At 38.4% G+C, this 12914-nt stretch overlaps 1 protein-coding gene and 1 long non-coding RNA gene across 3 annotated transcripts; one reads left to right on the top strand and one right to left on the bottom strand.

Moving 5' to 3' along the window:
• Nucleotides 1–313: 313 nt before the first annotated feature.
• LOC129350678 (uncharacterized) lies at nucleotides 314–3554 on the top strand. Its single transcript, XR_008604155.1, has 2 exons — nucleotides 314–1798; nucleotides 1875–3554. It is a non-coding gene; the product is annotated as an uncharacterized LOC129350678 (long non-coding RNA).
• Nucleotides 3555–5404: 1850 nt separating this feature from the next.
• tra2a (transformer 2 alpha homolog) lies at nucleotides 5405–11907 on the bottom strand. 2 transcript variants are annotated; one of them, XM_023286041.3, is made up of 9 exons: nucleotides 11740–11907; nucleotides 10194–10327; nucleotides 9842–10007; nucleotides 9233–9286; nucleotides 7672–7860; nucleotides 7056–7171; nucleotides 6450–6557; nucleotides 6295–6365; nucleotides 5405–6096 (listed from the first exon to the last, which is right to left on the bottom strand). In XM_023286041.3, the coding sequence occupies exons 1-9, from the start codon at nucleotides 11773–11775 to the stop codon at nucleotides 6086–6088; spliced, it is 885 nt and encodes a 294-aa protein (XP_023141809.1). In that variant the 5' UTR covers nucleotides 11776–11907; the 3' UTR covers nucleotides 5405–6085. The 2 variants fall into 2 exon arrangements, with proteins under 2 accessions (XP_023141809.1, XP_054873893.1); XM_055017918.1 differs by having other exon boundaries at nucleotides 10194–10987; nucleotides 11740–11897.
• Between the last annotated feature and the right edge of the window lie 1007 nt (nucleotides 11908–12914).

Below are 12914 nucleotides of genomic sequence, written 5' to 3'. Positions count from 1 at the left end.
CATCACCTTTAAACTGACGTTTGAACTACATAAGTGTTCACATGCGCTCAATACACTGAACATGTGACAGGATGTGTGGTGTGGAGTGTGTGTAATGTGTCTGGATCTTGTGTGAACATACATAGAGACATATTTTAGTTTCTAGAATTATGCAATATATATATAATATTATGTTACACGCAAAGTATGAATTTTAGAAAGCAAAAGTAACAACCTAAACTGGAAAAAGTTACATAATGGCATTATAAATGGGGCAATATTTTGGCAAATGAATGTGTTTTTATTGTAACCTACACAGCTCGTATTTGCTGTGTCTTTTTGAACTAAATGACAAAACACTGCGTGTGTGAGAAGTGGGTTTGGGTTTGGGTGTAGCCTCTGCTGCAGCCTGGCCATTGCCCCCTGCACAGGGCTGAGATGATAGTGCCGTGTCCCTGTAGTGTTTGCTAATGAATGAGCCTAGGTGTGCATATTCATGTAAAGCAGGTTACAAAGGCACTGTTGGTTTAGTGGGCCCTTCAGCCACTGGCTCACACTGGGGCCATGGCTGCTCTCAGTGGGTTCACCCCTCTGGTGCCGAGCAAACACACCGAGCGCTCTGATTGGTCGAGCACGCCGTCCAATCAGCGCGCCGCAGCCCGGCTCCGTACTACTGCTGCTGGCTCGGCCTCAACGCGCCCATTCATTGGCTCCTCGGCTCGACTATTCTATATGAATCAGGGCGCCAATTATGCATTTTCCTTGCCGTGTTTCCTCTCTTTGGCTTTGTCATCATAAGGCATAAAGATGTAACGAAACACGAGCCGGGAGCCAGATCCGCGGCGCATTCCCCCCCTCCTTATAACGGTTCTCTGCTTTTCAGGAACTTTATGTTGTGTTTACATTCACGGGGCGCTCCTATAAATAGCTTAAACTAGCGGGGAATAAAAGAGAGCGTTTAAAAGTAGCTTTTACGACGTCTAATACTCACTTTCAATCTTTTTATAATTTGTTTCAAGTTTCAGCTTCCTCTGAAAAAGTTGCTCCAGAACTTTCCAGATCCATATATTCCCTGTGTATCTGCCGATTTATCCAGCACGGGCGCTTCCCGTTGGCCTAGCTGGGCTCATACAATTTTTTATAACCCGGTTTATGTGGCTTTGATGGTTACATCTGCGGCCGAAACAACGAAACGGAGGGAGCTTGTGTTTTGTGTGCACGGCTGTCCTCTGCAGAGCTGAACGTATGGAGACAGCGGTCATGTGAGTGCTCGGTTGGTCTGTCGGTTTAAATGAACTGATGCACGGCTGCAGCCTGTCCGAGTACGTGTGTGTGTGTGTGTGTGTGAGAGAGAGAGAGAGAGAGGGAGAGAGAGAGAGAGAGAGAGAGAGAGAGAGTGGCTAAAGGGCTCTGCAGGAGGAGTAGTGAATGTATCGCTGAGGAATGTACAGAAAGTCTCCCCGCCCCCAGTTTCTCTCAGGACTCCTCGCTATGGACAAATTCCATAGGGGGCCAAACTGACATAAAGTTTCAGACTAGACTGCATCCTATGTGGGAAGATTGCAGCGGTTAGTGTCAGTGCAGGGAGAGAGAACTGACAAAATCGATCTGGTTAAACATAGTCGAGGTTATTTCTAGAGGGAAGAGATTGTTTAAGTAAAATGAGAGGAGCAAAAAAAACAAAAAAACAAAAAACGCAGCTTATAGCCCAACTTTGTTGAGCTGCTGGCCTCACTCCAAGATATAGTCTACGTCGCCAAGGCTCTTTCACAAAAAACCCCTTTTAGGCTACAGTGAATCAAGGGATTCTGTTTGACCGGTGAGACTGCTTTTATTTTTTATTTATTTTGTTTTCCAATTTCAACATCTGTAACAATGTTTTCTTTTCACTTGAGTTGGAAGCTACAAAAAGCCAGTGGCTGACCGCTTCGGACAGAGTCAGGGAACAGTGTTGGTGAACGCCATGTTGAGGAGAGCCTCACTGGATGCAAACACAATGTTCCTGATCGCTGCTTAATGCAAGGATCTGGGCTCCACACAGCTTTTTTTTCCGGCCGCCAACAAGTGCCTTTAACGCAGCCTCCAAAACTGAACCAAACCAACAGCAAACAGACAAGAAAAATGTGTTTGCTGCTGCTGGGATGACACCCTTCATCTCATTAGAAAATGGCGGTTTGTGCCCCCCCCTCTTCAAAACACAAGCCAAAGGAATATTTCTGTTTAAAAGCAGTAAATAACGAGTTAACACTTGTTGGTAAAATGCAGAAAGAGCAAATACATTTCTGTGAACATCTCTGTTATTTTTAATAGGGTTAAGCTTGTAAAGAAGCTGCAGCTTTTTCCTGATTTCTCGTCACCCTGCACTTTTTGTTCAGTCAAATCTTGGAAATTAGTGTGAAAAAGTTGATCCAGTCTAGTTCAGCAGTAAATGAAAAGATCATTTAAATGTGGGGATATTTTATACGAATCAAGAGTTCCTTTGTTTTGCCGAGAACAGCTTTAAAAGCTATTAATAGCAGCCTAATGCAGTCACCGCCATCCTATTGTTTTGTCTGTGTGCAGCAACTTTCTTTATATTTTTAGTGAAATATATATTTAAAGCTGCTAATTTGGTTAAATTCTGTGCACTGCATTTCATACGTTGCATGGTGTGTAAAAGGAATAACTGGATGTTCTTTTTTGTTTTAATTTTTCACTATTTCAGCAAAAAATGTAGCTTATTGTAACAAACATCTGTTGATTTTTTAATTTTATTGAAATGTGGAGATGGCTGATTTTTTTGCTCCTGATGCCTTTTGGTCAGATTAACACCACATGTTCGTGCAGAACAAAAGTTTGATGAAAGTGGGTGTTTTCACGTACAGTCACATGAATATTTGCAGACTTTGTCACACGTTGCAGCTATACTGTACGGCCATGCTTTAGCATGAGGCTTTGTCTTCCCTGAAGGAAAACTCCTCTTTGGCTGCTGTTGTTTACTGCTTTCAGCACCTTGATTGATTAGTTACACTGTGTTGACAGAAATTCTCTCTAATCAGCTCAAAAGCAATCATCTTTTTTAATATGTTGTTTTTTTTGAAAGAGGAGAGAAACTTGATTAGTTGTGCTTCAAGTTTTTACACTTGGAATTTCACATTAGATTGTGTTTATTGTAAAAAATTAAGTGTATTTTTTGTCGTTTCTGGAATGGTCTAAGTTGTGTATTCTCTCCTATTAGAAATATAGCTGTTAATTACTGCATTTGGATCTTAAATATTAAAGTAAAAGTATTGAGGGGGTAATTCTGTATTAACTTGATGATTTTGGGTATTCATTGTCATTAAGAAATACAAATGATTTCTGTGCATTTTAACAGGTTTTTGAACCAGAAGGTTTTTAAATGTTGAAGCAGAATAATTAAGTTTTTGTGCTGTTTGTGGATTGTCGATCGAAGTTAAATCTGAGGTGTAAATATGTACAAAACATTTCAAGTTTCAAATAGTTTGTAAATTGATGAGGAATTTTTGATTGTTTCATGTTGATAGAAATTAGCTCATGTTTTTACAAAAGTAATAAAGGACATTTACTGCAAAAAAGTGTTGTTTTTTGTTTAATTTGCATTCATTTCTGTAAGAAATAAATAGATAAATGTCTTTAACCCCAAAAAATAGCACTTCTGTTCACTAATGTTAAGAATTTGACAAAACCCCAAACTCAAATGATAAAAAAATAGTTAGGTTGTATTTCTTTTGGAGCTATACATCCTCAAAAAGTCTGGTTAATAAATAAGATAATCATCATGTTGACTAAATGTTCATGTATGTGATACCAAGTGGAACCCCATGTTTACTGCTCAGACATGAACAAGTCAGAGGTGGAGAATTTTAGCCTACATCCCCCACCAGCCTTCCTGCATTTAAACCGTATACATGAACAAGCTGCTGCCAGTTAACCTTCGGACATTGTCCTGTACATTACCAGAGTGCTAACATAGTTTCAATCTGGACACAAAAACATGTTGAAGCTACAGGTTGCTCCTGGTGTACAACTTGTATGCGTTTGGTTCACTCTTGTAAAACAATGGCCTCAACAGTAAAACTACATGATGACGTTCATTAAGAATTCAGAAAAGATTAAAAACTATGTTTTATCAACACGTACTGCTAGAATCTGATTCATCTTTTTTTGTGAAGTAGTAGGTGTGGGCTGCTAACTCTATGTAAATAGTTTCTTACTACTTAGAAGTTTTCTGAGCCTGAAAAACAATGCGTATGTCTTTTTTTTTTTCTTTTCTGAATATTTATGTTGACTCTTATAGATGAAATTTATCTGCATGGAATCCCAGTAGTGCATATCTAGCCAGGCTGTCCCCTACTGGTCAGCTTAAAGGGCCCCTGCCATGACACCTGTGTTGTATAATGCAACGTCAGTGATGAAGAACCAATGCATTTGTCACTACACAACCCCAGATGTAGCCATACAATCAAGCACTCATAATTTACTTGTCGTTATTCAACTTTAAAAATCCAACTTCACTCAGAATAAATATCAAAGGTGAAAACGGGCACACAAGTAGACATGTCTTAGAATGGCTTAGCGGTGAGTCTTTATTGAGAAAGACCTCATACTTTGACCCTTGTATCCTTCCAGCTAGCGGTTACCTTGGAACCTGAAGAATTATCTCTGAATCAGTGTGAATGAACGCATAACTCCGAGGGGCCCCATGACACGTCAGCAGTGATTATTAACCCCCTTGGAATGAAGTGCCTTATTATTGGGCCCATGGTCTACAGATAAAGAGCTCCTCCATTCCTCCAGGTTTACTTTTGTGATTAGCCACTCAGCGTTAAGATCCTGGTTGATCTCAATTTGTATCAATCCAAAATTTGAACCTCTGTCTATGTAGGACTGGTCGCATTGTCTAATGGAAAAACATACTTGACCATGTTCTGTCATCTGTTCATAATGTAAAGCACAAATCAGCACTATAAATATAGAAATTTAAACTGTTGTCACTAAGGTTAAGAGCATTCCAAATGCATGAAAGCAAAGAAGTTATTGCATTTCAATACCCACCATTTCAGCTCCTTTGTGCTACTGTTAATTTGTATCAAGTTGCATTATATATTGCTTGTTTTCACATGTAGACCTTGTGTATTAAAGCTTGGTATATATATATCTTTGTGTTTATTTTTTCTTTGGTGTAGCCTGAATTATGACAAACTAGATGTATGGAGAAAAAAATGTAGTTTCATACAGTGACTACAGCTCAACTACTTTATATTTGTGTTAAGATTATTATGCATAACACATTGGAACTGGTCGTTTACTGTGAAACTCTTGTTTTCCCACCTCTCCCACTTAACTTACATTATTACCTCCCACCCATACAACTACTATAAATCTTAATTTGATGCTTATTAAATCAGAAAAACAACTTAGAAAGTTTAGAGTTTTCATATATTTGTATTTCCATACAAAGAAACAACAATAAAAAAATGTGATACATGATATTAAAACTCTGAAAACTCAAACATTGACTTCCCTTGTCCAAAAAAAAGTGACTGAATGTGAGCAAAGACCCAACTACTGGTTGTTGGTCACACTTCATTTTACAGCCAGAGTTACCTGCTACTTACCAGCAAACTCAGTTAGTGCCAAGTAATACTAGGATACATCTGTTGTTTTTCATTGTACTCACAGAATGTATTCTTAGAACTACTTAATACAAGTTGTAAAATCAAGTGTCACCAGTATTTTTTTTAAAATCTATCTTTCTTTCCCTGTCATGAAGACAATGTTAACAGAAATCAGTGAGATAAACCTGATAAACCCTCACTAAACGGAAAAAAGGGAATCCGTGCTGTAGAAAACAAAGAGGGAAGGACGCAAGTCGATGAATGAAGCCAGATTAAGCAAAAGTCACTGAGCTCTTTGCTCACACTCAACATGGATGCATCAAAATGTCTAAAAATTAAGACATCTATTGCATGTAAACAAGAACTACCTCAAACTTAACAGTTCTATTGATATACACATGCTTATTCAAAACGTTCCCCTCTGAAACCCCTTGATGAATCACACACCATCAATTGTTGGAGGGAAGCTGAATACTGAAAGAAGAAACTTAATATCGTCCTGCAAAAAGAAACAGAAAATGTGTATTAGTACAGGCTTAAGACAACAGAGCACTACTAAGATTTTATCAGCTTTCAGTAGTAAGGTACATAGATGTGTTCAAATATGCCTCACAGCAGCCTGATTTCATGTTTGAAAATTACACAATACATGCAGATAGACAAGCTTTCTTCTTTATGCATTTTTCTTCACACTTACGTGGGCTGTAGGAGCGAGACCGTGAGCGAGACCTGTATCGACTGTAGTAGGGTGATGGAGAGCGCCTGCGACTGCAAAGAGACAAAGAAAATATAAAACGTTCTTTCGCATATAGCAGCGCAACACTGCCTTTGTACTCACCAATTACTACTCACCTATATCTGTACTCATATTCGTCGTATCTGTCATAGCGGTCGTAGCTGCGGTCATAGTAGGAGTCTCTCCCTCTCCTGCTGCTGCTGCCACCACCTCCTCCACCATTGCTGTTGAAAAAAAATGAATTTATTAAAAAGTCCACCATGAATTTTGATCTCTTCAGAAATGCAGCACTAGGGATGGGAATTGAGAAGTGCCTTTATCTCTACTCTGCTTACTGGTTGAAATTTTTTATCAATTCCCTTATTTATTTCTGTGTGGAAAGACATTAGCCTACATAGGTTTTCACCATCAACAGAACTGACACAATAAAAAAAAAAAAAAAAAAGTTATGCATTGGATAACTTGAAACTTTCCATCCCTACTGAGCACCATGTTGAAATTGATACAAAGTGCAAATCGCAAATATGTTTCAAGAAAGGATGCAAAAATTAATACAAAAATGATACGAGTGAGCTCTCATCCCAGTTTGTTCTCTTTTTCTTCTCCTGATGGCTCAGATGTACATTTAAACTTCCAGGAAACTTTAATGCGATGAAAAACAGATGCTACACAATAACTTAAGGAAACAGTTATGCAAGATTTGACATTAGTATTGATCTTACTGAGTTGGTCGGCCCATGTAGATTCCTGGTGTGGGGGTATGGGGACGTTTGGTGATGGAGTAATCCACTCTGATGCGCCTCCCATCCAGCTCCATACCATTGGCTCGCTCCATTGCCTGGGACCCACAAGAAGAAGACGACAGAAATGTTAGCAGACTATTGCAAGCTCTGTTGTATGTAAACTGGAATTCACAAATGTTGGCCCACCAACATCACACACTTCGAACCCATGCATAAAGGTAGGTAAGGGAATTTTAGGCAAGGCAGACACCTAGTGGTATATCCATGTAATCACATCTAAGGAAAGAAGTGTGTATGTGAAAAGGGGGAGTCACAGCATGAATTAGCTGATTACTACATACAGATGTTGAATAATAGTTTTAAAAATAAAACAACATAAAAAAAACACTAACAACTAAAGCTGGCACTTCATATACGTTTTGCTCTTGGACTTAGTCCATGTCGCTTTTCAGTCTAGCTAGTATTTAGGGAACACATTGACTCTGAACACCCGATGATTGCAGTTGACGACACCAAAATAAACTAGTCACTAAGACCCAGACTGGAGATCATTGGGCATCTGACAAATGAATAAAACTACAAATATTTCCCATACCTCTTTGGAATCCTCAAGCCTCTCAAAGTAAACAAAGGCAAAGCCACGGGAGCGACCCGTGCGCTGATCGTACACCACGTTGACCCCGGCCAGAGGACCATAGCGGGAAAACACCTCCCTCAGGTCACGCTCTGTCGTGTACAGGCTCAAGCCAAATACCCCCAAGCATGTGCTCGGATCAGGGTTCGCCTGGAAAGGTCAACAATAAGGGTCAGTGCTGATGGCGTGGTTTACCACATCTACCCATTTAATAATTTGCATACAACATCCATTCACCGGATTTAGTAGGCAAAACATACTTCTTCGTATTCATAGCACCTTTTTACATCTTTAATACGCTGGGCACAGAAACACTTAAAGAAAACAAGACAGCATTAAGAACACATCTTGTAATAATTACTATACAACTTGTAAAACCTTCTTATGTATACATTGGCTGTGTAAGACCAGGTTTTTAGTGTTTACAGAGAAAATACCACTCCAACTACACCGCATATACACTCTTAGAATATAACTTCTAGCTTACAACTGAGGCAGTTATTGGGCTGCTACTAAAAAACTGGTCATCTATTTATGTTTTTAAAATGGGATGTTAAAATCAGTTGTTACAGTATCACAGTAAACTCTCAGTGGGTAACCTATGACAGCTTTAATAACCCCTTAAACTGCTTTCAAAAAGATGTCACCGGGAGACGTAAACATACTATAAAACTATTTCATTCGCCTCATGTTTACTTGGAAACTTTTCACTCCTGCATTATCACATGGACCTCTTAGAGCAGCAGTATACTACAAACATTAACCTCAGAAAAACCATAGTCAAACATTGTGCTGCGAGAACTTGCCAGCAGACACGGGACCAAAGAGATGTATTAATTTTACCATTCATTTAGCATAAATACAGTAAGCAAAACTTCATTGTGTTTGATTCTGTTTTTCCTAAACATCAATGCTTCCAAATGAAAAAATAGAACTTTTCCAGCTGCACATTTCAACCTGTAATTTCCTTTTGCATTTTGGTCAAAACATTAGGCCTGTGTGAAGAAATAATAAAGTTCGATTGTCATGGTTAAGGCTTAGAATTCAAGAACTTAAAAAGTACATTTATTTTGTATACATCATTTTCTCTATTAGTGTTTTGCCAATTAGTTTCATAGTGAAAAAGATAAAGCACACTATAATTAAAACAATTGAAAATTGCATACACTCAAGACTTGAAATCAACTGTTTTTGGTGCAAGTTAATGAACATGAGATCAGCTAACACTAAAACTTTCTTATGGATAATAAGTATAGAACATGAATATAGAAACATGAAGGCCCATGTTGCAATAGTTTAACAAAATTTACTGTAATTAGGTAGATGGTCCAAATATAAATTAGGTGTAATCTGTCATTTTGGTTGCAAATTACTCCCCAGACTAGCCCACTGTCTAAAAACATCCAGCTATATGCTATTAATTTACACTCTTATCTCTAATCCAGTTCTACAATGGGACCAGAAACTTTAATCCACACACAAACATTACAATTTCCCAAAATATGTCTGAAGGTTCACATACCCTAACATCAGCATCACCCCCATGACTGTATGCTTCTTTTGTGAAGTCATGGCTCTGTTGATATAATGAAAGGAGGGGAAGATTAATCAAAGGGGTTATTAAATGTCATGTTAAAGTGGATTCCCACAGCACTTACCACAGTCATCTGAAAATGATACTTCCTTACACATGACAGAAAGATAAACTCACGGACTTTTAACAGCTGAAATGTCTAGCAAACAATTCTTGTCAATGCATTTTTAAACATCAGAAAAGATATAAATAACAATTAAAAAGTCAAAGAAAAACAATTTTGGTGAGATTAGCTTAATGATTGTGAAAGCTGGTAGCAACTTTAAATCATAATTCATCTAATGTAGCTTAACATTCACTTACAGGCAATGTCTCTTTTAAAAAAAAATCCTTCCCAAAACAATTTTAGCATGACTAATTTTCTATTGAATTTATACAATAACAGATCATAGAGTTTACAAGCTAAGATGTACAATAAGCTAATCTCCCCAAAAATCTAAATAAGTTCAAAACACCAGCATCTTATAAAAGTGTGCGTCTGTCTTCCTTTCATCGCCTTCTGTACTTTGCTCTATCTTCAAATTTCGTCACACTCACCCTGCTGCCAGTGTGACGCCGCCCGTTTGACATAGGGGAAGTACTCTGGCTCCTCCGGCGGCGGTATTCAGGGCTGTAAGAACGAGAACGGGACTTCCTCCGGTGTGAATAGGACCGAGAGCGAGAGCGGCTATAGCGGCGGTTTGAGTGCCGCCTTGAACGAGACCTGAAAACAAGAGGAGCAGAATTCAATGGTACAATAAACGAAAAGTTATGACATGAAAACAAAGGGCAACACTCAAAGCACCCTGCAATAAAATGATATATTTCTACCCTGATCACCATTTACTTGTTTGCTGATATGATGTAATTACAATACCACAGAGGTCAGAGTTAAAAGGCAGCCACATACCTAGATTTTGACCGAGAGTGGGATCTGGACTCAGAGCGTTTGGAGGCCCGGGATGGACTCGGGGAGCCTGACCTGCTCTCTGACTTGGCCCGAGCTGGAATCCCATGATCCGATTTAGATGGGGACCGTGACCCCTATTGCCACAACAGCATGTTAACAACTTTCTCTTGGACAGATCCATTTATTTCTTTATACAGAAAAACAATCATACATAGAGTAGTGAAATATGGTAGTGTATGTGTCACACAAACAATACATCTGTCTAAATGTATAGCTTATGTACTGTGGAGAAAAGGGTTAGTAATCTTGTAATTTCAAAAGATAAATCTTTGGCTTGCAATGTAGCATATTTTTAAATATATATAACAAATGTACATGTCAAGTCTATATCCATGTCCACCTAGGCCATAAAGGGAAAAAATATAAAACATGCATTTTTACATTACAGAAAGGGAGCAATGGCAGAGAAAAGACATTTTTGACACAAACAGTATATTTACTTAACCTAGGGACACATTCATTCTTCCAGATTCTTTACACGCTACTCCCTTCTCTCAGGATTTCTATCCTTCTTCATTCTTCTTTTTTCAGTTTTCTCATTTTCTGATTCCAGGTCTGTTTCATTTTAGCCATTTACACTGCAAGTGTGTCTATGACACCATTCTTCCGTCACATTTTCTCCCTTTCCACTTCTATGTTCTGCTCTGTAAATGTTTTCATTAGCCTTCTTTTATCTTGAAATTTTTCTTCATCATTCTTGGATAAAACTCTTCAAATCCTTCACGTTCAATAACCTTAATGAAAAAAGAACATTCAATAAAAATTAAGATCATTGGTTTCAGAAAAGGAGAATGTCTTTAAAGAAATGAAAAGGAACACTGAATGCAGTACAATTACATTGTTGCTACATTAAGTTTTAATATTCCAGAAATAATGTCAATGAGCAAAATTACATCAGTGTACTCTAGCATTTTCTCCATTTGCTTAATCAGAGAATGAAAGCTGAGAAGGAGGAGTGGCTTTGAACTACATCTGACTTAATGACATGCTAAAGCAAAACAAAACTTCGTGTCCAACAATGGCTGTAGCAGTAGTAGCACTACCTGCATTGCAGGACTTCGTACAAACATCTCAAATGGCTTGGAATTAGTTTATCTTTATGAATACGTCAGGTGCAATAAATTTAACTTAAGCAGCATAGAGCCAATTTGCAGAGAGCCAAGGTTTAACCCCGGTCATTTTGAGCTAGCGGTGGCTACCTAGCAAGCTAGCCACCGTTAGTGGAAGCTGGTTGAAGCAGTCTTGTTAGCAGAACCGTTCGTGTAAAAAATACGTTCATTCACTGTGTTAGCTGGAGGCAGACAAAAAATATCTTTTTTTCTGCCTCTATGATAGAAGTAACATTAGCAAACGATACGTGTGAAGTATGCATTAAGCTAACAGCTTACATTAGTGGTGAATTCAACCAATTTTCTTTATGGGAAGCCACAAAGAAAGAAAAAGGAAGAAAGGCAGGTATTTGATATCATTTAACGTAACTACTTACCCGTCTTTCGTAGTTTCCGTCCTCAATGTCACTCATTGTTCAGTATAGCTAATGAAAACTAGTATTTTGAAAGAAAAAGAAACTGCAGTCAGGTTTAATGCAACGTTTTTTACGACCGGTTATTAGCTAGAAGATGGCGCGTAAGGTGGGTGGTATGTTTATGTGCCGCAGAGTCCAACGTCACTTCCTGTCTTCCACGCCTCCTTAATGTAAAACATGGCGTACTTGAACGTATCACGGCTGTAAACACACCAATAACTTTTAACCCGCAATTTACCGACTGGGACATCGTCAGCCCCCTAAGGTCTAACTCAGTCATATCTCTCAAGTGTTTTCTTTCACCGTTCCAGTTTTTCATCACTTTGTCCATCATTTTTGGTTACTGAAACTTCATAATACATTGTTTTGTTACTGTTTTAATTAAATACCAACACAGCACTATATTGATTTCACGCGTTAGAAAAAAGTTCATCGGTAATTATTCCCGTACTTGACCTCACACTAGCTGTGGTGTACCACAGTGTTGTATTTTGTGTTGACTCTTTCTGGCACCAGGCTGCGTGGCCAAAACATGTGCCAGCTCGCAGATCCTCAGGTGGGGCCCTTATTCCAAACGGATTATTCCATATTCAGAGCTGTAGGCTTCTCGCAGCCAATTTCACACCTTGAGGTGAAAATTAACATGTTCCTGAGCCGTCACTCTTCAGTGTATTCCAAAAGTCAAGGCCATAGTGCAGTTATGAACAGTTTACGGTTGAGGTGTGATCTCAAATTGACCGTGTTTTCCTTATCAGAGCCCTTTAGCATCAGAACGGCCTACCTGAAGAGACAATTCTTGCAGCATCTTCTTTTAAAGCAGGGGGGAGGAGAAAGCAAAATGTGCTCGGCTACAATTAATATAGAAAAGTAATATAGTTTTAATTATTTTGGGCGACAATCAGTAACTCAAGATTGGCCAGATTTGGCATTCCTGAATTTTTGATAATTATAAATGTAACAGAAATAAAGTTTACTTAAAATTACTGACAATGTAAAGATGCCAGAATCAAAGAATGGTAAATAAGCTACTAAAGTGGATTGTACTTCACATAAAATCTGCCATTTTTAGTGAAGAAATGTATTTTCATTGTCCCACAATAAACAAATTAGCTGTAGCTTTCCAAAAATAAACCAAT

Source organism: Amphiprion ocellaris, chromosome 15 (assembly GCF_022539595.1).
Source record: "Amphiprion ocellaris isolate individual 3 ecotype Okinawa chromosome 15, ASM2253959v1, whole genome shotgun sequence".
Taxonomy (NCBI): domain Eukaryota; kingdom Metazoa; phylum Chordata; class Actinopteri; family Pomacentridae; genus Amphiprion; species Amphiprion ocellaris.
This window is presented reverse-complemented; position numbering and strand designations above follow the sequence as displayed.